The sequence below is a fragment of the Anolis sagrei genome, chromosome 1, assembly GCF_037176765.1.
Source record: "Anolis sagrei isolate rAnoSag1 chromosome 1, rAnoSag1.mat, whole genome shotgun sequence".
In the NCBI taxonomy this organism is placed as follows: domain Eukaryota; kingdom Metazoa; phylum Chordata; class Lepidosauria; order Squamata; family Dactyloidae; genus Anolis; species Anolis sagrei.
The window spans coordinates 264,987,242-265,010,607 of record NC_090021.1 but is presented as its reverse complement, the minus strand read 5'-3'; the positions used below and the strand labels follow the sequence as shown (position 1 = coordinate 265,010,607).

General features: G+C 37.8%; 1 protein-coding gene across 3 annotated transcripts in view; it reads left to right on the top strand.

The window, feature by feature from the left end:
• Positions 1-23,366, top strand: part of NAV2 (neuron navigator 2) — a 282,686-nt gene that overhangs the window by 231,249 nt on the left and 28,071 nt on the right. Inside the window, exons 18-29 of one of the 3 annotated variants that reach the window (XM_060765681.2) lie at positions 2,267-2,311; positions 4,762-4,922; positions 6,085-6,296; positions 9,392-9,470; positions 9,612-9,664; positions 10,289-10,312; positions 11,436-11,510; positions 14,341-14,424; positions 17,170-17,281; positions 18,363-18,508; positions 20,725-20,733; positions 21,176-21,348. In XM_060765681.2, coding sequence (XP_060621664.2) covers positions 2,267-2,311; positions 4,762-4,922; positions 6,085-6,296; positions 9,392-9,470; positions 9,612-9,664; positions 10,289-10,312; positions 11,436-11,510; positions 14,341-14,424; positions 17,170-17,281; positions 18,363-18,508; positions 20,725-20,733; positions 21,176-21,348 — 1,173 coding nt within the window. The remainder of the gene's footprint in view (positions 1-2,266; positions 2,312-4,761; positions 4,923-6,084; positions 6,297-9,391; positions 9,471-9,611; positions 9,665-10,288; positions 10,313-11,435; positions 11,511-14,340; positions 14,425-17,169; positions 17,282-18,362; positions 18,509-20,724; positions 20,734-21,175; positions 21,349-23,366) is intronic. The other 2 variants (XM_067462702.1, XM_060765628.2) reach the window with 2 other exon arrangements.

Sequence of the window (23,366 nt, the reverse complement as noted above, 5' to 3'; positions counted from 1 at the left end):
AATAGTATGCCCAAAGTCCAAGAGGTTTCACTGAGACACTTTAGAAACCAAAGTGTATTGTGCAAGACTGTGCTCAGTGCAAAAATGTGTGTGTGTTTCACTGGGATGTGTAAACTGTCAGAAGACATGCCAGTGAGAGTCCATTTAATGGTGCTATGCCCCTATTTACTCTGGGGAATGGCACACCGTAGAGCTGGGAAGCATGGGGCTCTTTCCCCGCTGCTAACAAAAAAAATGACGATCATTTTAAAGTTCTACTTCACTTACTTATCAGTTTAAACTCTCACTAGCATTTCAGCACTTTGGTGGCATGCTGCTTTCTCCCACGTTTCAAGCCCACTCACCTTTTGTCTTGATTCCCCTGTGCCATATCTTCCAAGTGTGGCTGAAATATAAGTTGCTCACCTCACTATGGTTTGAGTGGGTGGTCTTCGGGGGCTTCTTTATATTTATATCTGTGTCTTCGTATATGTGTGTCTGCTACCTTGTCAACATGAATGCCAGGGAGCAGATTTGGCTGCATATGGCCATGTGTTAAAAACGCTATTGCTGTTGTCTGTGCTGTTTATCTGACGTGTGGTAACGGATCATAATGTTAGAATTAATGTGGTTACCTTTCTTTCTTGCACTGTCACCATTTCATGGTGGCAAATACTTAGGTTATTAGGCTCATTGTAGAGAAATCTTTTTAGCTAGGTTTTAAGGTTCATTACAATATTATATTCAAGATTCTTCTTTTATAGCAGCATATTGTAAGAGCATTTGTTGCAGCTGTCTTTTATGTCACCTAATATATAGCAAGGTTACCAACCTGCATCAATCACACCTTATTGAACATTGAAAGCATTTGTGTAATGGGCAGTTACAAACTAGTTCATAGATAGGCACTTTTGATAATTTATAGTCAATAGTCAGCCATTCTTTTCTTCTGGAGTACAGTACTACCCCCATATGCATTGGAAATACATTCCCAGACTTCACAAATAGACACAAACTTGTGGATGACAGCAAATCCTATTGAATTAAATGAAGAACATCCGGCCTGAGGATACTATAGAGCCATGCTGGTAGACTTGGAAAATGCCCAGAGAGGCCATATTTTGTCAGAAATTGATAAATGAAAGCATGGGTGCCAGTCCCACTGACAAAGAGGTTATACTATATGAGCCTATGTGATCTGTTGACAAGCTGGAATGTGTCCAGAGGGGGGTGACTAAAATGATCAAGGATCTGGAGAACAAGCCCTGTGAAGAGTAGCTTAAAGTGCATATTTAACCTTCAGAAGAGAAGACTGAGACATGATGGCCATGTATAAATATGTGAGGGGAAGTCATGGGGAGGAAGGAGCAGGCTTGTTTTCTGCTGCCCTGGAGACTAGGACGTGGAGCAATGGCTTCAAATTACAGGAAAGGAGATTCCACCTGAACATTAGGAAGAACTTCCTGACTGTGAGAGCTGTTCAGCAGTGGAACTCTCTGCCCCGGAGTGTGGTGGAGGCTCCTTCTTTGGAGGCTTTTAAGCAGAGGCTGGATGACCATCTGTTGAGGGTGCATTGAATGCAATTTTCCAGCTTCTTGGCAGGGGTTTGGATTGGATGGCCCACAAAGTCTCTTCCAACTCTATGATTCTATGAACTGAACGACATTTTGCCTAATGCCCAAATCTCTACCTACTTTCCTGAAAAGGAAAGTATCTTCATAGTTTGAAATTCATGTGTTTCTTTGTTCATTTGTAACAGCTCTCCTCACCCACACACCATTTTAAGCCTTTGAAGTATTTGTTGATAAAGTTTGCAAATTATATCCATTAGAAAATTGAAACCTCTTAGCATTTATGTCAAAGTGAAGTGAAGTGTTTTTGAAAGCAATATCATTGGTGATGGCTGCTATGCTCTTATTTTAATGCCCTCTTCTTTGAACCATGCACACTTCATTAAGAAACAGTTGATACGATTGTGGTGGAGGAAGATCCCAGACTTAACAGTCCATTAAAAGACAGATAAAGGAATTGTGCTTTCGACCAGTGAAGTGGTTTTAGGATACAACCCTGGGAGTGACTTCATTTAGCATGGTTCTTTGTGCATGTTCTGTATGACACAGTCCATATGTTGTTAGAAAGTTTTTTGCATGCTGGCTTGGCAGGGGTGTTGGCTATCTTCTCTGGTACCGTGATGCAGCTGTTTAATGGTAAATTGCCCTCCCTTTCAAGCTGATCTTGATTCCCTTTTGTTCTTATCTGAAGTTCTTTTCTTTTAACTTTCCTACAGCGACCCACATCTTGATAGGAACACTTTGCCTAAGAAAGGACTCAGGTATTGGTGTTTCCTATATAGCATAAGCAATCTTCCATGCAGGTTTTTGGAGCTTTGCTTTGTGTGCCTTTTGCAATGCTGGTGGTGGCGATGGTCAGCTTTTGCAGTGAGTGGCTGCAGTCTCTTTCTCACTCTTTCCCTCTTAGCCTCTTTGAAGCAAGTCATTACTCTCTTCTCCCTCTACATGCTTCTTTTCATCGGATGGCTTCTCAGCTTGAGCAAGGACTGCATCTGTAGCTGGCTGGCTCTTCCAAAAGCATCTCACGAACCCATCATTGGGCTTGATTTGCAAGCAATAATTTGCAGCTTTTATGATTGAAGTAGTTAACCTGATGATGCTATTCTTACAGAGTAACTTCTAAAATGTGGATCAAGAGAAATGTAGAGCTTATTAGAAGTGCAAATTTTGCTATGCAGAACTTGAATCTGTAATTATGCATTTAAGAAAAACAATCAAACCAATCAGACGCGCCATAAATGTCTGCTTTTCTAATGCATCATGCAATGCAGGCAATTTGACATCAAGAGAAATTACACCGAGAAGAGTGTGTTCCTTTATATATATATATAAAACCTACGATTCCACTAGCTTTATTAACATGAGTGCTACAAATTGAAAGCACTAAACTAATTCCGCGGAAAGCATCTGGCTCACTTAACAACAGTTCAACTTTAGGCTGGATTGTGCTGCTTTCTAACTGAGCTGATGGCTTTAAATTATAGCTGCAATTTATTCTGTGCTATAAACACATTGTTCTTTGCAGCAGCTTTGAATGTCTCACTGAGCTGGATGTTAAAAGCATTTTGTAAATCGGCAAGGGGTGGGGGCAATGATGAATCTGAATCATTCTCTGTGCCTGTCAAATGTCTCCAACAAATAACAAACACCATATTTTAAGCATGAAATGTGAATGCCAAAGAGGTAGGTATTTCACACTCTGCTCTTTCTTACATTGCGCTAACAGTTTGTGTGCCTTTTCATGGCTCCAGCCCTCAGTGATCTATACACATGAATAACTTTAACATCAGCCTGGTTCTGCCTGGTGAGAGGGAAAAGGTGATGCTTACAATTCCATATTTTTCCATTCTCAATCATTCTAGTACTTGTTTTCATTTATATCCACAACCCCACTTGTACAAAATCCATACGTGCAACCTAAATAAGCTTTTCCTAATTTTAATTTTGGCCTCAACCCTTGCTCTCAACCCATCGTGCTAAGAGCTGGCTGATAATGTAACTTCCCCCGTAGCCCACTATGTCATTCCTCTATCAAAACATAGAGAAGGGTTTGAGGGAGACTGACCTCTCCTGATTATTCTGACAAAACAATTCCATCAGATCAATTCCAATCAGATCCTGGCCTTTGTTATGTCAAGTAGAGTCTATCTCTGCCTTATAAATACAAGACCTCAGTTGCTTTAATGCTTCTTTATTTCTTACATTCACCCAGGTGTTCTCAGTAAGAAGCTCCTAGTAGTATGCCTGGTTGTTTCTCTCACCCTACCCCACCACCATCCCCATATTATGTTCACAGTCATCCTGTGAGAAAGATTATAGCATTAGATCCCCAAATGTATTACATGGTGGAGATTCTCTTAGTCTTAAGTACCATACATAATTCACAATACTACAATGACTTTTTTAACTTGGTCCCAAATTTCAATGTATAGGCCGATTCAAAGAGAGGGGAAGAGTCAATCTTGATATCCTTGTCTAAGTCACCTTAAAGGCAACTCTAAGCGTGGTCACAAATCTCAGTGTATAGGCAGGCTGAAAGAGAGAGAGGCGGTGAAGAGTCATCTTAAAGACAATTCTACATTGCCTAGACAGATATGTGAATAGCTATTTATAAGCCAAGTATAATCACTGTTTGAAAACTCTAATCTGAATTCACTATTTTCCCATCTCACAAAAAAATGTATAAATTGCATTTTACAACTTTTGGTCTGTTTTCCAGGCTCCCTCACGCCCATCTTACCAGTGCTATATTTGGCATTTTGTCTCATGTATACCAGATAACAATACTAAACAATAGCATTTTTCAGTATTATAGATAATACATTCTCAGTCAAGCAATAGGATTTGTAAAATTAAATATTTCCTTAAATTGGAAATTCAGAGCACTCCTATTTTAATTAATGGGCTGGATTCAGATTCAGTCACATTTAGTCACAGAAATCAAGTTAAGAACTCCAATGGCACTACTGTGAGTCTGAATTTAATCATGTATGTTCAGAATGAGACAAGTTCATGTATGTGTATAAGATCAGGTCCTTAAGATTTTGTTTAACTTGCATTGGAACAATCCACAGTAAAAGACAAGTGTTTTGGCAGACAGGGGACTAATTTCAGGCCTGCTTTCTTTTTCTTGTCCATATGTATATACCTTCAGATTATGGTCAAGTGAAATTTTTTCCAAGCAGTACAAAGGCTATGTTTGTTTGTGCAGGTATACTCCATCATCTCAACTTCGTAATCAAGAGGAAGCAAAAGAATGGCTTCGTTCACACTCTGCTGGAGGACTTCAAGATACAGTTGTCAATTCCCCATTTTCTTCTGGCTCTAGCATTACATCACCTTCTGGGACCAGATTTAACTTTTCCCAACTTGGTGAGTAAAGTCCCATGTCTTTTGAATCCCAGTGTTAGGCTGACAGCAGCACTCCTATAATATAGAAATATAAAAACACCAACAGCAACACATGAAGTACCATGCCTGCCTGCCTTAAAAGACAACTATACTGTGATTTTTTTTCTCATCATAAACAATAAAGTATTTCCAGGGGAGGACAGAGATCCAGGAAGATGCTAATGTCTTCCTGCAGCCAGCTGTGTGAACACAGCTGGCTAACATGGCCACTCCTTTTTCCTCATTGGAGAAGGGTAACCATTGGACAGGTAGGTCTAGTGCATAGGGATGGGGCAGGAGACTTAGTTGCATTTGGTGGGACTTTACATTCCTTCAGTGTATTGTAGTATTTCAGCTTTCATTGCTCAGAATAGATTGCATAGGCACTCTTCAGGTTTTTAAGGGAAATGAGGCAAAAATTCACAAGAGAAATTACATATAAGTATACCATAGTTAGAAGATCAAAGTTGTTCCATAATTTTTAATTTGGCCATCTGCATGAGATCCTACTTCATGGCTTAACAGTCCAGAGTCCAAATTGTTTGGCACTGTACAATACCACTCTCCTGCCTGAACTGTAGGCTACATCTCAGAGTTAAAATTCAGTTGGGCATTTAACTGTTTTGGCCAGAATTAATGAAGGTCTTTCCTCTTACATATCCCCTCTGCATCCTAAAATGCCCTGAGGAGTTTTTAAGGGTGTCTGGGGACATACAGAAGTGAGAATATGCCACTCCTATGACAAACAGTAGGGTTCAATGTATTTATCTTATTGAATATGATATTTAGCCATGCTGGATCCATTTCTGCTGATGGATTTCTGCTGAATTTTTCTTCTCTTAGAAAATGTCAGTAAATAAATAAATTAGCTGGATCCTAAAAATGAAAGGGATGGGCAAATTTGTGGAAATGAGATCAACAGTAAGAAAGCCAGCATGCAGTATTCTAGGCCAATATTCATTAGATTTCCCCTAGATTTCTGTATATGTACTGAAATTATATTTTTGTCTTAAGTTGCACAGTCATTGAATTGATCCAATTCTTGTTTTTAAAGGATTTTCAGAGAGAGATGAGCATATATTGATATAGTAGAAATTGTATTTTCGTAGATTTGTGAATGTTCTGTGTTTGCCTTGCATTCTAGCAAGCCCCACCACAGCAGCCCAGATGAGCTTGTCGAACCCAACCATGCTCCGGACACACAGCCTCTCTAATCCAGATGGCCCTTATGATCCTTACAGTGATTCCCGGTTCCGGAACAGCTCAATGTCCCTGGATGAAAAGAGCAGGACAATGAGCCGTTCTGGGTCATTCCGGGATGGCTTTGAAGAGGGTAAGTGGAAATCTTGTTCAAAGGTTATATTAAGTATGATATTTTTGAAATATATAGCTGAAATAAAGCATGGAAGAAAATAATTAAAATTTTTGAAATGTTAACCAACATCTAGCGTTAATTAATGTTGATTTTGTTTGTATCTATTTGTTCATTTTTAATAAAACTGTAAAAATAGAAAACAAAGTATATAAAATCTAGTTAATACAATAGAAGCTACATTCAAGAAATTTTAAAACAAAGGAAATACTAAATGGCAACCAGGTTTTTTTTTGTATTTTGTTTTAACTGAAATGTGATGTAAAATAACCTTAGACTATTTCAGCATTCAGTGCCTTGATTTTTAAGAGCTCAAATATTATGAAATACCCTGTTACAGTTCCCATTTAAATATATCCTTGTTTCCGACTATAGCAATACATAATATCACTCCTTCAGTGGACAAATACCTGATTACATCTTCATTTCTAATGTAGCCACCTTCCATATATTGAATTCCCTATGTCAGTGGAAATTGGTTGCTTCCATATCAGAGGATGATGGATCTAGTCTAGTTTTAATTCATTCTTGAAGGAACTGTCCAAGGTGCCAAAATCTATGCTCAATGTTCCAGCACCTTGGATAGCTCAATTGAGATAGAAGCAACCACCCACCAATGCTAATTGCTTCCTTCTTTAATGATGCAATACTCTTAGAACCTTTCACAGTCTTTTTCTTTGCTTGGTTTAGTGCTTCTATAAGTTCCAGGGAGCACTTCCCTAATTTGACCAAAAATATATGTTTCCTTTCCAAAGTTTAGGTTTTTCTCCTCACGTAATATCAGTCAAATGTAGAATGTATGTGTGTCTGATTTTGGAAAGCAACATATTTTTTTTTTGCTGAGAGTGGAACTGACTGTCACAAATGGGATAGCAGATTTTGAGGTCTTTTCTTTGAACCAACAATAATGCCTTGAAAATTAGTACAGATGAAATAATTTCCTGTTTCAAATTAAGATCTTCTTCCCCTAGGTTAAAAATTGTGTTTATTACCCACAGTGATCAGAAAGGCATCGATTTCAGTAACATCTACGACAGGCTATAACATTGCTGTGAACCACATTAAACAAAGGAAAATAATCAGAGATTTTAGTATGATGGAATAAAGCTAAACTCTTAAATTAGCTCTTGGCATTCATGTTGAACTATAAAAATCATTAAAGAATTCAGTACAATTTTCTTTTTTTGCTCTTTTCTCCAAATCACAGTATCAATAAATTAAGGTTTTACTCTATTTAAAACTATATAAATCCCCCCAGTGATAGTGTGATTATATCTTTAACAGAAAGAAAAACATATAGGATATAGAACAAAATGTATGAAATGTTTATTCTGCCAAATATACTATTGACCCTAAAATGTAGCAATTTAAATGCAGTTCTGCAGAAACAATACAGTTGGTATTCAGTTTTGCAGACATAGCAAACATTTTGTTCAACTTAGAGGTTACCAAATATTCTTGGTATTTAATGAATGTAAAAGACATTAAACAGGGCCATTTTGTTACATTGAGATTATAATAATAATCAAATCTGTTTTCCTGGATAACTTTTAAATTAGCTGAAAATCTTTCATGGAAGCTTATTTGAATTATCATAGAAATTGAAGCATTAACATATAGTTTTGGCTGAAGGAGTAGATTTGTTGATACTATTGAATTGAGTCTGTGAAGAACAATATTATAATATTATATAATCACAGTCAACATGGTCAGTGGTAAAGGATTAGGGTTATGGAATGTTTACTCCAAAATACATGGTAATTCGGGGATCCCCCCCCCCCCCCAAAAAAAAACACATATTATCGACTGGCCTTTCTTGGAAAAGGTGCATATTAAGTAACTGCTTCATGCTCAATTGTTATATGAAATTAATTATTTAATAATGCTGGGGTGTTGTTTTAAAACCTCATTTCTATTTCAGTGCAGTTAATCTTTTTGGGTGGAATATTAATTTCTTCTAGAAATTTCACACATTCTTACTTTATCTTATTTTAATGAGAATTTAGTGCCATTTTAGAGGAAAGAATAATTGTTTTATGATATTTACATTGTTTATTGTGGTCACACTGAAAGAGAGGGAGCTGCAGTGGCCCAATGGGTTAAACCCTTGTGCTGGCTAAGCTGCTGACCTGAAGACTTAAAGGTCGGCAGTTTGAATCCATGAGACAGGATGAACTCTCAGCTGTCAGCCCCAGCTTCCCATGTGGGGACATGAGAGAAGCCTCACACAGGATGGTAACACATCCGGGCATCCCCTGGGCAACGTCCTTGCATATGGCCAATTCTCTCACACCCGAAGCGACTTGCAGTTTCTCAAGTCATTTCTGACACAATTATAAAAAAAGATAAAGAAATGTGCTACTAACATTAAAAACTGTAAGAAAAATTAGATCATTTATTCAAATAAATGTTTGACATACTCTCTGTATTCTTAGTATGCTTGTGAAAAACCTGGTTATGTGTAACTACGTTTTATAAACAAGCAAGCAAGCATTGCAGAAAGCTAGGGTTCACATGACTGCACTGAGACAAATTACTGTGATTTTCACAGCAATGACAGCAGTCTATTACATTGTCGAGTTCTGGAGTCCACCACAAACCCTGCTCTCTATGTGTGTGAAAGAAACTGGGATATCACCTTTGCCTCTTGGCAATTTAGATACAAATACAGGATATTTAAGAAGGACATCCCATGTCTTGTTGCCTCATAGGGAAACTTTCTTTATTATTTTGAAAGGATCTGGAGGGGCACTGGGTTCCCATCCCTACCATTGAGGAATTGCTAAAATATAACCAGTGTTTTTTCCCTCTTACTTTGCTAACTGAAATCTTAATTGAGTTTTTGTCTATATTATTCACATCAAAATATTCGGTCTCCTTTATTTATGAAGTCTTTTAACTCCCTTTTGCTGTTTATGCTTCAGGCCAACCATATGGTGAAACTGGACTGGTCAGTTTAACCTTTACTTTGTCTGCTTCTCGTCATCTTCTGTTGCATTTTTCATGCGCTATCATGACTTTGCAATGTTTCGGACATAACCGGCAGACAAACAATAATTTTTTAAAAGCTTTATTTGAGACCATTTTTGGGTATGTTTTGTATAATGCTCCCATTTATTTCAGCTTACTTCTTGGTACTTCTGCAAGATTTGTTTTGAGTAAATATGTTCATGACTAGTGATGCATTTTTTAAAAAAATAGACTGATTTTAAAATATTAAAATTCCTAGAAACATCTGTACTGAGAAGCTACACTTACACAGTCAGACAAGTAATTTATTACCTTTATGTTTCCTTTAGTGCATGGCTCCTCTCTTTCATTGGTTTCGAGTACATCATCTATTTATTCAACGGTGAGTGTCATACAATAGAACTATCAATCTTTCTCCTCAGAATGAGGCACAATCTACAAAATTAAGCCACACTGAAAACCATTTCTAGAGATAGGATGGGTTATAAATAAAGTTATTGTTGTTTTTGTTGTTGTTGTTATTATTATTGTAGCTTCAAACGTTTGGAAGCTACTTTGGAATTTGAGACTGAGTTGCCTTGCGACAGCTGCATTTATTTTTCACATATACTTGGGATAATAGGCCAATCTTGTTGTTTACTTGTACTGCTTTGATTTTTTCTTGAAATGTTTTTATTTGCAAGTCATAAAAGCTGTAGGTTGCAATGTACATTGTTTAATGTACATTGAAGCATTCAGAGGATAGTGTAATAGTTTTGACTTCAACCTTCTATCAGCTTACCTGAAAGTATTAAAACTATTAAATTCAGGCAAATTGCCTTTTGAGCAAATCTGCCTTAGGGCTGAACGTGGTCAGAAACTGAAGAACACATGACAAAATAAATGGGAAAGAATTTAAAAATTGCTAGATTAATTGAGAATATGCTCCAAGTTGTCAACAGGTTCAAAAATGAAACTGATCTTAATTATATATTTCATGCTAATGCTTTTTCCTTTTTTTTTCTAGCCTGAAGAAAAATGTCAATCAGAGGTAAGGAAAAATACTATTAATAGCTTCCCCTTTGTTGATGGATACTTTTTTATTCCGTGTTTGAAATTTTTAAGGGAATAATACTACTGGCTTTTGTAACACTCGGCGATTCAAATGCAGAATCCTTTTGAATCATATATTTGTGTTTGTGTACTTCTCACTTCTCACTTTGTCAATGCCATCAGGTTTCTCACATATAGAGTAGTGTTTATTTCAAAGGATGGCATAAGTCCAATGTGTGTGTAAACTCTTATCACATTGATGTATTCATTGATTTTGACCCCAACCTGTTGTGAGTAGATACTTGAGGGCCACGTTTTGTAATTTCTCCCCCATCTTCCAATGTAAACATTTCATTCAATGGAAAAAACTATTGGTAGATTTAAAAAAAAAACTCCAATTAAATTGGTTGAGTTCAAGTAAGTATTTCAAAAGCATGTCTTGGGTATAATTAGCAGCAACTGGCCCTATGTCAGGTAAGAAAAAGAAATAGGGTTTATTCACTATATTCCGAAAAGAGAGTTTATTGTAGTATTATACATCTTTCATGATTCTCTACTGTTGTGACACATGTTGCATTAGGGTCTTCATATTTTGAGTGCTTGCTGAGATTGCTACATATTCAATCATCAGATCAGGGCCAGGAGGGTTTAGCCATTTCTGGATGCACACATTGATTTGGACACTTATCTTGTGGTTTTGAAACTATTGGCTTTGACAACTCTTGCATGCAAGAACTAAAGGAAGGAAGTTCAGCTTGACTTTTCCTTCTGAAACCACTAGTAATATAGATACAACAGACAAGGATTCCATAAGATTGATGCCCCAATTTGAAATATATTATTTGTACTGCATTGTGTTTTTATTACAACAATGGTAGTTCTTTAAGCCATAACTAACCTGTGCCATGTCTGGTGTTTTGAATTTGATCCAAATATTGTTTTTTAGTTTTCCACATACTGTATTCTTCTTCTTCCTCTAAAGCATCTTTATGTCTGATGATGATGTCATTTTTTTACATTTCTGGCATTTCAGTCTTGTTCTGCACATTAACCCTGTTTCATGTAATTTTAATTTTTTATATTAGTATTTTCAAAACAATATTTTGAAATTTTGCGTTTAGATCCGCAAGTTGAGGAGGGAGTTGGATGCGTCCCAGGAAAAAGTCTCGGCTCTGACAACACAATTGACTGCCAATGTGAGTACAATGTAGACAGGAGGAAAAACTTTTTTTTTACTGGAAAATAGGGTTACATCAGGATTTTCAAATACTGTTTCTATTTTTAAAAAATAGAAATTAATTTATTGCTTTCTAAACGGTGAATTGCAATGTCACTGTGTTGGTGCAGGGCTAATTTCACTAACTATCTGCTTTTTGAGTTTTTGTAAAGTTGACATACAATACCATTATTATTGTGCAAGCAGTTTTACATGTCCAGTTGAGCTACAGTATAGGCAGGGAACTCTATTAGAGAAGATTTAGATCAGGGTAAGCGAAGTGTGTCCCAGGGCATCATAGGACTCCCAGGCTGTTTTCAGGACTTTAAGGTCAAAACCACTTTTTTTTCCAGTCTTCCCCCCCCCCCCCCAGACTCTAGGGGGTGGAGAGACTATTTCCACCATGTGTTGAGTTTTCCCAAACTTCACTCCAAGTGGCAATAAAAAATTGCAAATTTGTATTAGGTTAACACAATAAACAACACCTTGCAATAATTTATATGAGCCTGTCAGCTAAGTCAAGGGAGTTTGAGATTGAGCTGTCAAAGTTAGTATCCGTAGAGCACATACTTTTGTGGATTCTACCAAACTATTATGTTTTCAGATACAGCCATGTTTGCTGTTTGGGAGGCAACCTATTTAAGTACAGGGAGGTTTGCTTCCAAACCTCAGTCATTACAAACGAATGACTAAAGAACGATCCCAACCACGATTAACACGAGGATAGTATAGAATGGCATCTATACAATCACAGCATCTCAGGGTATTTAGAAGGAGAAAATATAGGATATATATATATGCCACCCAATTAAAATATTCCCTCCTTCATTACCAAAGAATCACTCAGACAATATTGGAGCCGCGGTGGCACAATGGGTTAAACCAGCTGACCTTCTGACCTGAAGGTCAGCGATTCGAATCCGTGAGGTGAGGTGAGGTGAGCTCCCAGCTGTCAGCCCCAGCTTCCCATGCGGGGACATGAGAGAAGGATAATACATCTGGGCGTCCCATGGACAACATCTCTGTAGACAGCCAATTCTCTCACACCAGAAGCGACTTGCAGTTATCTCAAGTTGGACTAAATGGCTCACAAGGTCTCTTCCAACTCTGTGATTTTAAGTTGCTTCTGACACAAAAAAAACTCAGCCAATAGAATTGTTTCCTCAAACATATGTTACTCTAAAATTTAGTTATGGTACGGGAAAAACTCTGGCACTACATAGTTCAACTTGAAAAGTCGTGGTAAGAAGTGATGGTGGGAAGAATGCATTTTATCTTCACTTCCTCACTCCTGAAGTGATCTGAAAGACACTAGGAATTGTGATTCCACACTGGATGTAGGCTTCAGTAGGATTGTTTCTTGGGAGAGGAGTCTCTTCAGCATTGTGTTATAACTTCCCCTTCTACTTGACGTACCAGTCAGTTGGTTTTTTCAGGCTTTTCTTGCAGCTTGGTTCACCCAGCTGGTCTGCTGAGGTTGCAAACAGGAAAGAGGAGTTTACTTTAAGTGGGCTTCCCTCTAATTCAAACTAATAAACAAACACCCATCTCTCAATTATCAAGTAACAACCTTCTTTGTCCCTGTGGACTTGTTACACAACAGGCACAGTATCTAAATGTAACAGGAAGAAGTTACCTTAATTGACACCATAAAATTTACAAACATTTCTGTGTCCAAATTCCCCTCCTCCCTGGTATTTGAATTGAGGTTTTGCTGGTATTTTAAATAACTGGCACATCTTTTAAAATGGGAATTATTCACTCCAGTATTTTTAAAATAAACATTTTTAGGTTTATAGCACATGTATTCAGCTCTAAGCTTGTTTTATTTTCTGCTATTTTTCTCACAGATTCGGCCTGGTATGTTTTTACAGGGGCCAGAGAGAGTAAGAGCCACATATCCCAGTGTTATCGTACTCTTTAGGGTTGTTTTCACTGTGAATTGGAGAACAGTTACTAGGGATAAGGCAACTATTTGCTGATGGGAGAATAATGCTGAAATCACTGCCTACAGCTTTGCTGTACCAAAAGAATCTGTGGTGGATTTTCCTTAGCTTGGGGAAAACAGTTTGAAAGCTGCCATCCTAAGAGAACTTGCCATGACTAAATATACCTGGGATCAGCAGATTGCTCCGATAAGTAGCTATGCAACAAGATGACAGAGTGCTCAGATTTATTGGAGTAGATTTATTGGCTGTAACTTTGAACCAAGGCTGAGACACTCATGCCATTCTTTTTCTTGCCTGAGTCCATCTGCTGCAACCAGGTACAATATTATAAATACAGGTTGTCGGACCGCTTTTTTGTCTTGCTTTCTAATTACAAAAATGATACCGCTCAGCTATCTGTGCTGCTGCTTACGAAGAAAGGTGCTGCTCTGTGCTGCCATTGTTAGTTAGTTGCATTATGTAAATGGTATTCTTCTAAATCAGTAGTTTAGAAGAAGTGGGTCTCCAGGTGTTTTGGCCTACAACTTCCAGAAATCCCAGACAGTTTACCAACTTTTAGGATTTCTGGGCATTAAAGCTCAAAACATCTGGGGACCCACAGGTTGAGAACCACTGTTCTAAATAAATGCTCCTGAAGTTACTTGATGTGGAGAGCCAGCAAGGTCCCTGTCCCACGGGTCCCCCCATGCCAGGAATTATACCTTTTAAGAGACCACACCATTTTGCTGCCATGAATCATAATGTTTCTTTCCTCAAAAATTGCCACCAATCAATGGCCACAGACATCCACTCTAAATTCTTCACCAGGGAAATGCTGTATCAAGGAAATGTCTTAACTGTGTTGTTTTATTCAACTTGCAGGCTCACCTTGTGGCAGCTTTTGAACAGAGTCTGGGGAACATGACCATTAGACTGCAAAGCCTTACTATGACTGCAGAACAAAAGGCAAGTCCAGTTGTTATATTCATGAACATAAATTGCATAAATGACCGTTTCTAAATAATAATAGTAGTAGTAGTAGTAGTAGTAGTAGTAGTAATAAATTATTTCTAGCCCACACAGTCCTAGATGCTTGGGAAGTGTTCGACTTGTGATTTTGTGATACGAAATCCATCATATAGATCTCAGTTGCTGTGACATACTGTGCTTTTGTGTCAATAATAATAATAATAATTTATTTCTAGCCCACACCTCGCTCCCTTAAGAGACTCAGGGCGGCTTCCAAATGTAACACAAGCAAGGCAGACATTCAACGCCATAAAAATATAAACATTTACACATACAATGAAAACAAAAGAAATGACTTTGGCTAAAAGTTATAAATCAGTCAGTCAAGCATCATTGATCATACTAAACAGTTAAAATCTATAAAAATATAAAAATATAGCTCCTTGATAAAATTAATTTGTCATTGTCATTGTCAACTAAGCTGACAGCAAATGATGTCTTTGGAATCCAATTGCAGAGTGAAGAAACCCCGAGAGCATAAAGTCCGCATATTCATATTGCTGACATGACATAAATGCAAATCACTAGTACAACTTTTTCTCTTGGTGGAAAGAGGAAAGGTGGTACTTCTCTAATCTGGGGTCTTCCAGATATTTTGGACTACAACTCTGCTCAGTCCTAGCCAATGTATTAACAGTCAGTAATGATAGAGGTGGTAGACCATTTATATCATTTATACTTCTGTTGCTGAGAATTAGGGAATAAAGCTTTCCCCATCCAAATGAAATCTGAATATTATGTACGTCTAGGTTTTCTAAAGGCACTGCTGACAATCCTATGGCCGTATTTAGATTACTTAAATGAATATACATTAGGACCCATAGATTTCACCAAGCATTTTACATGACTGAGATTGATTATTGCTGTTTTATACCTGCAGCTATTGCTTATTTAACTGATTTTAACCAGGGGGTTTTGTGAAGTGAGATATTTATGTTGACTGTTATTGTTTTATGTCATTGTTTCTGCATTTTTTGTATTTTATGCGTTTGCACCTTTGAGTGCTTTGTAAGCTGCCCTGAGTCCCTCTGGGAGATGGTGTTGGGGTATAAATAAAGTCTATTTTTTATTTTTTTATTTTATCAGCATCCCAACATTTGCAGTTGTTATAGCTTCCTTTCCTGATCTTTTCAGAAAAACTGCCACCCTTCCTTTTTGTTTTCTTAAAAGTGCATGTCTGTGCTTGTGTACATAATAGGACTTACAAAGAAAATGAGGCAACAACAGAAAATCAAAACATTTACTTATTTATTTTGTTGCATCACAAAGCTTTTGCAAAGAGTCCCAAACTGATTTCCCATGGTTCCCAAGTGGTCATTCGTTTCAAAAATTTACAAGAACAGACCTGCTTTATTTGAGCAGCACAACACCAGTTGATATCTTCAGGCCATGTTTAGGAGTAATAATGATATGTTATGTTCATGAAATATTATGCTGCTATTAGTCCTGTTTTCTTGCATGTGCTTGTATTACAGGTTGCATCAAAGGGAATGATACTACTGCCTCAGGGCTTCCACCACTAGCCACCCCCTATTTTTACCCATGCTAAGATAAAGATGGAATACAGATTAAATAATCCAAAATTTATGCAAATTTTAAATCTAATTAGTTGATTCCACTTGTGAAAGGATTTATATAATGTGTTCCACATAAAGAACTTTGTTTATCTTGATATTGTTTGTGCTAGTTGTCCTTGTGGTTCTGCTAGCTGATTTGCAGGGGTAGACAACAGCAATTGGTTGAGGGGGCAATTTTTGTCCCTGTGACTCAACTGGCAAAAAACCAAAAGAAAATCAAATGGACTCGACTGGCAGCTATTTCTAGACTGGAGATAGTGGTCGCAGTAATGGTATTTTTTAATGTTAAACCATTCAAGGATAAGACTGCAACCGAGTTAAAATTGTCATTTTTGGAAGCTTTCAGCTAGACTATACCACACTTAGGGGAGGCTGAAAATCAACAACAATAGCCTGAAGGATATCAATACACTATGAAACTGGGGTGTAGAATGGTGAAACATGTGGCCCTGGACAAGTCACCCCTGTGATAGTGAAACAGTGTTGGTACTTGTGATTTCCCTTTATATCCTAACCATGGCTATAACCCAGTGGGCCATCCAATACTTAAGGCCATCCAATCCAACTCTCTTCATCAGGGCAAGAAAACGTAATCAAAGTCCTCCTGACAAAGAGCCATCCAGCCATAGAGATAGATAGATAGATAGATAGATATGATTCACACAGAGATATACTATCATAGATTTGAAAGGGACCCTTAAAGAAGGACAATGATACGATGAATGTTTCAGGGTGAGCAAACCAGACACTCTCCACATCAACACTGACAAAGAAACAGCAAAAAATACTGTTTGCCCACAAGCAAAAAGGAATTACATATATTTGAAACCGACACTTTCTCATTACTTTATTTTCCAGAGCAACAGACTGGGCCACAGCAACGCATGGCAGGGGACAGCTAGTACATTATATAACTCATAAGCAAACCAAAAAACATTAAAGCAGACTAGGAATGCGGAAATGTCAACTGGCATACTGGGCTTCAGCCAAATGATTTTAAGAATGTTCTCAATGATGTGAAACACAGCGATCCAATGCTTGCTTGACCACTCTTTCAAGAATATGGCAATAACATTTTGTGTGGTGGTGTGTGTGTATGTTTCAGGATTCAGAACTGAATGAGTTAAGAAAAACGATTGAGCTACTGAAGAAGCAAAATGCTGCTGCTCAGGCTGCCATTAATGGAGTAATTAACACACCTGAGCTTGCCTGCAAAGGTAAAGGAAACAAAGAACCTTCACTTTCAATAACAGCATAACACTAAAGGGATTCATCCCTTGGTGATAGCTGATGCAATGTTTCTTGCAAGAGACAGAATATATAATTATCAAGCTATCTTTGATTTTAGAGAAAAGCAATGTTCACAGAGTATATCTCAGGAAAACCCTGTGGTGTTAACAATAGAATGTTCTTCAAGCACAATATGCATTTACAAGTGCTTGTTCTAGTTGAAAGTCTTAAAATCTTATCCCCAAAAAGACAAGTAATGACATTTCTTGCTTGACCGTTACACAAGGCGCTCATTGACCTTGCTTACCTCCTGCCTGCTCTTTCCTTCCACCTTTTGCCTCAGTCTCTACCCACATCTCCCTTCCAGTTCCTCTTTCATCGTAGCAGTTATCTTACTTGATGGTCAGGAATGTTCTCCAGCATTCATCTTCTTTTACTATCAGTATTAGCAATCCCAGCAGTCAGCATTCACCTCCTTGCCAACTATTTCAGGCATTAGGTTAATTCAGTAGTTCCCAACCTGTGGTCCATGGACCACCAGTGGTCCGCAACAACTAATATATGGTCCATGACCTCACAATTACTACACCGTGCAACGAGAGCGACTAGTCTCGTGAAACCCTCTTATAGTTCTGAGGCTTATTAAATATGGTTTTCTGTGGGCGAGCAGATGGCGACTACTGAATGGTATATGTTCTGTATCAGAAACTAGAGCTGATGTGGTCTATCCAATGCAATTTTCTGAATCAGCACCCCAAATCGAAATCGATCCATAGCTCTTTTGATACTAACGTTGGAGAGTGGTCCCTGGTCAAAGTGGTCTCTCGTCAAGAAAAGGTTGGGAATCACTGGGTTAATGGGTAGTAGCAAGTCACAGAGCAGAAATTAAATTTCAGTGTGCTACAGGCAATGGCAATGAGCTGAGACTGTTGTTTCCTACAAAGGAAGATAGTGATTGAAGATGGTGGCAGGGGGGAGCAAAGAATCAATAATGTGTACATAGGAATAAAGAAGGAGAGATGGGGACAATTTCTAAATTGATTTAACAAGTCTTAAATTATTGTTTAGGAGGTGGGACTTCCCAAACCACTGATCTGCGGATCCGAAGACAGCACTCTTCTGACAGCGTCTCTAGCATTAACAGTGCTACTAGCCATTCTAGTGTGGGAAGCAACATAGAATGTGATTCTAAGAAAAAGAAGAGAAAGAACTGGGTATGTATGTTTCAACATTTCAAATTCATATCTCGTATGAACATACAGGAGACAAAACACAACCGAGTAGGCAATGATCTGTCCTCCCAAGTATCAGTAGACTGAAACTCGCGTCAACCCAGACAACCTAGGCAGTGATGAAGGATGATGGTAACTGCAATCCCTTAGTATCTAGAGAGATTTCCCATCTCTGATGTAAGCAGTTAATTAGGGCAAGAAAGAGATCAAATAAATAAAGATTATGGTGTCCTCATGCTCTAGGCTTATTGAAGTCTTGAGCAAAAATGATTGAGATCTGTGGTATTCCTTCCACAGACGATCTGTGATTGAATCGCCAATTTTCCTGCTCACTGAAATTCATCTAGAAAGACTATCATTTTCTTTGAGCAATCGGGAATGTTCATTGCGTTGTGGTATCTTATTGGACTGATCATCAAAACTGGTGTTTGTTGTTGTTATATTGTTGTTGTTTTTTTATGAGCAGTGAGCAGCCTGGTAAGGTAGAATTATTTTGACTGGCAAAGAGTGTGTTTGAATGATTATATACATATACACACAGTGCTGCTTCACTTGTGTTTTGCAATATTCTGCAGCTGAATTTCAGCAAGAGAGTGGGAAAGTTGACAATTACGGATTTAATGTGTGGTTTTTATTTAATATATTGCTTGTTTCCTGAATCTGGAAATTTAAACTGTACTACTATGTGTGTTAAGGATTTGTGTCAGAAAGTAATGTTTATGTTACAAAAGATGGAATGGGTGAATTACATTTTAAATGCAAATCAAATGAGAAAAACCAACACATAGATTGTGGTTTAGTACTCATGGCTGAGATAAATGTTTTGTATATAATCTAATTGCATACAACGTCAAAGAAAAGCTAACACCTGCTTCAGTTTCTTGTATAGTCCGCTTTAACTTATAAACAAGTGTTAATTCCATTCATCATCCCCTAGATCTCTTTTTTGCTTCATTATAGAGAGAAATGAAATTAGCATTCCACAACTTAATTTCTGTTACAGATACTACCCCAATGCCTGAAAAATAATTGTTCTTCACTTCCCCTTCCTTCATTTCTCATTATTTATTATATGCAAGGTCCCATGTGCTGCAGGAAAGGTACCTGATAGCAAAACCCATTTGTTGTGAGATTACGTCTGCCTTAGTGACACTGCTTTTCTTTTAGTTTGAAGTAAAACCTCTAGTTCCTATAGTCCCTTGAAGTTTTAGAATTCTGTGTTTTACCCAAAAAGTGGACTGTCCCCTGTAGCACACAATTTTGAGAATTCAAAAGAAGACTAGGTTATCAAATGTGATAGACATGTCCAGCTTACTAAGGCTTTCACCATGAAAGTGTTGTCTACCCCAACGATTACACTGCAGGTCATTTCCATTATAAATTTGGGTAACTTCTATGGTCTGAGCTTTTCTTGAATCTTGATGTGGAAGAGTAATGTGGAAGAGTAATGAAATTTCATTCTACTGATTTCACTGTTATAAGTGGAGCCCTCGGTGGCGCAATGGGTTAAACACTTGTGCCGGCTGGACTGCTGACCTGAAGGTCAGCGGTGCGAATCCGCAAGATGGTGTGAGCTCCCGTCTTTCAGCCCCAGCTTCTCATGCGGGGACACAAGAGCAGCCTCCCACAGGATGGTAAAACATCTGCGTGTCCCCAGGGCAATGTCCTTGCAGAGGGCCAGTTCTCTCACACCAAAAGCAACTTGCAGTTTCTCAAGTCGTTTCTGACACAATTTTTAAAGAACTCTTGTAAGTTTGGATTTACAGCAGTCTCCTATGATAGTTGTGCCTATGCATAATGATGAAGGGAATGAAATGTTAAATTGAAAGCATGCTTATACTGCACATGATGGATAGCCAGTAACTTCCAGACCTTGGTGTGACATCCAATGTTGGATTGATACTGGAGAAATTTGAAGATGAGCTCCATACAATCAAAGCAGACTGAAAGCTGTTCATCACCCTTCCTCCTCTGTAAAATATCCATATCCCCATTTTTGGTCTTAAGATGACATTGATTTTTCAAACTATATTCTCCCCTCCCTCCCCTTCCCCCGAAAATTATTTGTTGTGTGTGCTTTTGTGGGAGATGGTGGTGGTGGGTGTGTCTGAGAAATCTGGCGCTTTCCCTGTCGCTGGTTTTATCTGTTAAAATTTGTCTTTTTTTCCTTCCCTTTTTGCTTGCACTTCCTCTGGCAGGTTAATGAGGTAAGCTAACTCACATACTCACCCGTTTACACAAAGCTAACTCACCCGTTTACACAATTAACACTGTCAGCATCAATTGCCTTGTCTGAGCCATGTCACTTTGTAACTGCAACATGTGGTAACCTTTTAATAACATGATCCATGAGCTGAAAAGAATTTCCAAGATGGTAAAATGGGAAGATGTGTTTCAGAATAGTTTCTCCACCAGCCAGTACTTTTAAAGCAGATCAAGCACATCCTTTCTAAATAGGATATAAAGACATCCAGAAGAAGAACACAAAAATCTGTACTTCTCTTAATTTGACTGTGAAAAAAAGTAGTTATTTAATCACATTTTAAAGTTTTGCATGATAAGTATTTTTCCTTCTATTCTTTATTTCTGGTTGTAAATTGTAAATTAATTAATTCATTATTACTTTGTTTTGGTCTTTTTTTTTTCCAGTTGCGCAGTTCTTTCAAACAAGCTTTTGGCAAAAAGAAGTCTCCTAAATCAGCATCGTCTCATTCTGACATCGAAGAGATGACAGATTATTCACTGCCTTCATCACCAAAACTGCCTCACAATGGCTCTGTTGTGTCTACACCATTATTGAGAACCTCACATTCCAATTCTCTGTGAGTTGAGTTTCTAAGTTTAAAGAAGCAGTATTCCTGTGTTTATGATCTTATACAGGTTGAATACTTCTTGTTTGGAATCCTGAAATCTGAAATATTCAAAAAATTGTTCACGTAGGTGGCTGAAAGCATGACACCTTGACTTTCTGATGGTTCAGTGTACACAAACTGTTTCATGCACACAATATTAAAAAAATAATGTGCATAGTATAAGGTGTGTATGGAACTTAAATTAATATTGTGTTTAGACTTGGATCAAATCTCAAAGATCTCATTATGTGAATGCAAGTGTTTAATGATTTTAATGATTTTAATTTATAGTTATACGTCAGTGTTTAGTTATTGTGATTTTTTAATTATATGTATGTTGGCATTGAATTCTTGCCATTAATATTTTGTAAACCACCTTGAGTCCCTCCCAAGGGTGAGAAAGGCAGTACATAAATATGCTAAATAAATAAATATTCCTAAATCAGAAAAAAATCCAAAATATGGAACACTTGTGGTCCCAAGCATTTCAGATAAGGAATACCCAACCTGTATTGAAGTTAGGCTCTGTTTTTCATGAATGTCTCGGAAGCCAGAAGAAACTGAAAGTTCAAATATAAGTAGTTTTTCTCCTACCTTTTCTTCATGTCAAGTGTCTTCTCTGCTCAACAATTATGTCCCTTTTCCGTGTTTAACTTAGTCCCCAAACCCTTCTTTTCACTATTGCCTTGAGTAGTTCACCTTAACTCTTATCAAAACAAGGAGCCATCCCCTTCTCTGTGCAGGGTGGTATATGAGAAGATCTTTGTCCATCCTGAAAGAACCTAAAACACTGACCTCCTCTACCTTCTCCAAGTGGCACTGCTTCTGGTCTTTTTAAGTGCCTGGATGAGGAAGTGGTGGCAGTCAGGAATGGCTGGCCCATGGGACAGCATTGATGCTTTCCTTTCAACTTATTTGCAGATAATATAATAAAATCCATCATTTTAATCTCCCAAACTGCCCATGACTTATACACGAGGTTGACTTACGCATGAGTATATGGTGGATGTGACTTTATTCGCATGTGAAATGAAACAACCAGATCAGGCAAGCTTTCCATGTTGGTTTTGTTTACTCCCATAAGTAAGCAAAAACATTTTGAACTTTGTAGAGACCACTTGAATTATTCTTCCAAAATACATCCAGGGATGACCTTTTTTGACATAGATGTGATGTCCAAGAACACATCTGCCTCACTGACAGAGGTATATCTGTTGCTAAAGATAAGATCCCATCCTTGACATTGTAGGATGACTCTTGTCAGTTATTATGGAGCCAAATAGGCTAGTTGTCTAGAATTGTTTCTTTATATCTTCCTATGTAGAATTCCCCCACCAAATTAATTTCAGGGCCTGAATGCAGAAAAATCCTCCAACATCACCTCCAGAGTTGTTTTTCCTCAACTTGTTTTGTTGTTTTGTGACTGCTTCAGTTTAATTGGAATTGGATACCATTGAAAGAAGACTTAACTGGAATTGATAGAATGCACATGATGTGAAAAACTGGCAGAAAATAGCAGTGCTTTTCTTTCTTATGTTGAGAAGTAAGGGAACTTATATTTCAAGTGGAAAGAAGGAGGGTGCAAAGGGAAAGAAAGCTGGTGCCAGAAGAATAAAGCTCTTTTTTCAAAAAAAGGTCTGAACAGTGTGACGTGTGGACGGATGTTTCAAGTCTGAAAAGGTATAGAGTTCCAAAGCCCTCCAGAATTATCCAGGGAAGCCCAGCTGTGCATTGCACCTGGCAGGTGCTAAATCTTTCTTTGAGGCTATCAATCCCCAAGTGACTGCAGCTACTATAACTCCTTGATTTACTAGAGATTTTCAAGGAGAATAGTTTTGCTGTAGAATAGTGATTACATCTAACAGGAGGCTAAGAACTAAAGCTAGATTATTCACATAGTCAGAATGGCAGTGTTACGCCCTTGATTCTGATCTGTCATTGTATGGGTTCTAATGATGTTTCCTTTTGACTTCATCACTGGTCCCAAC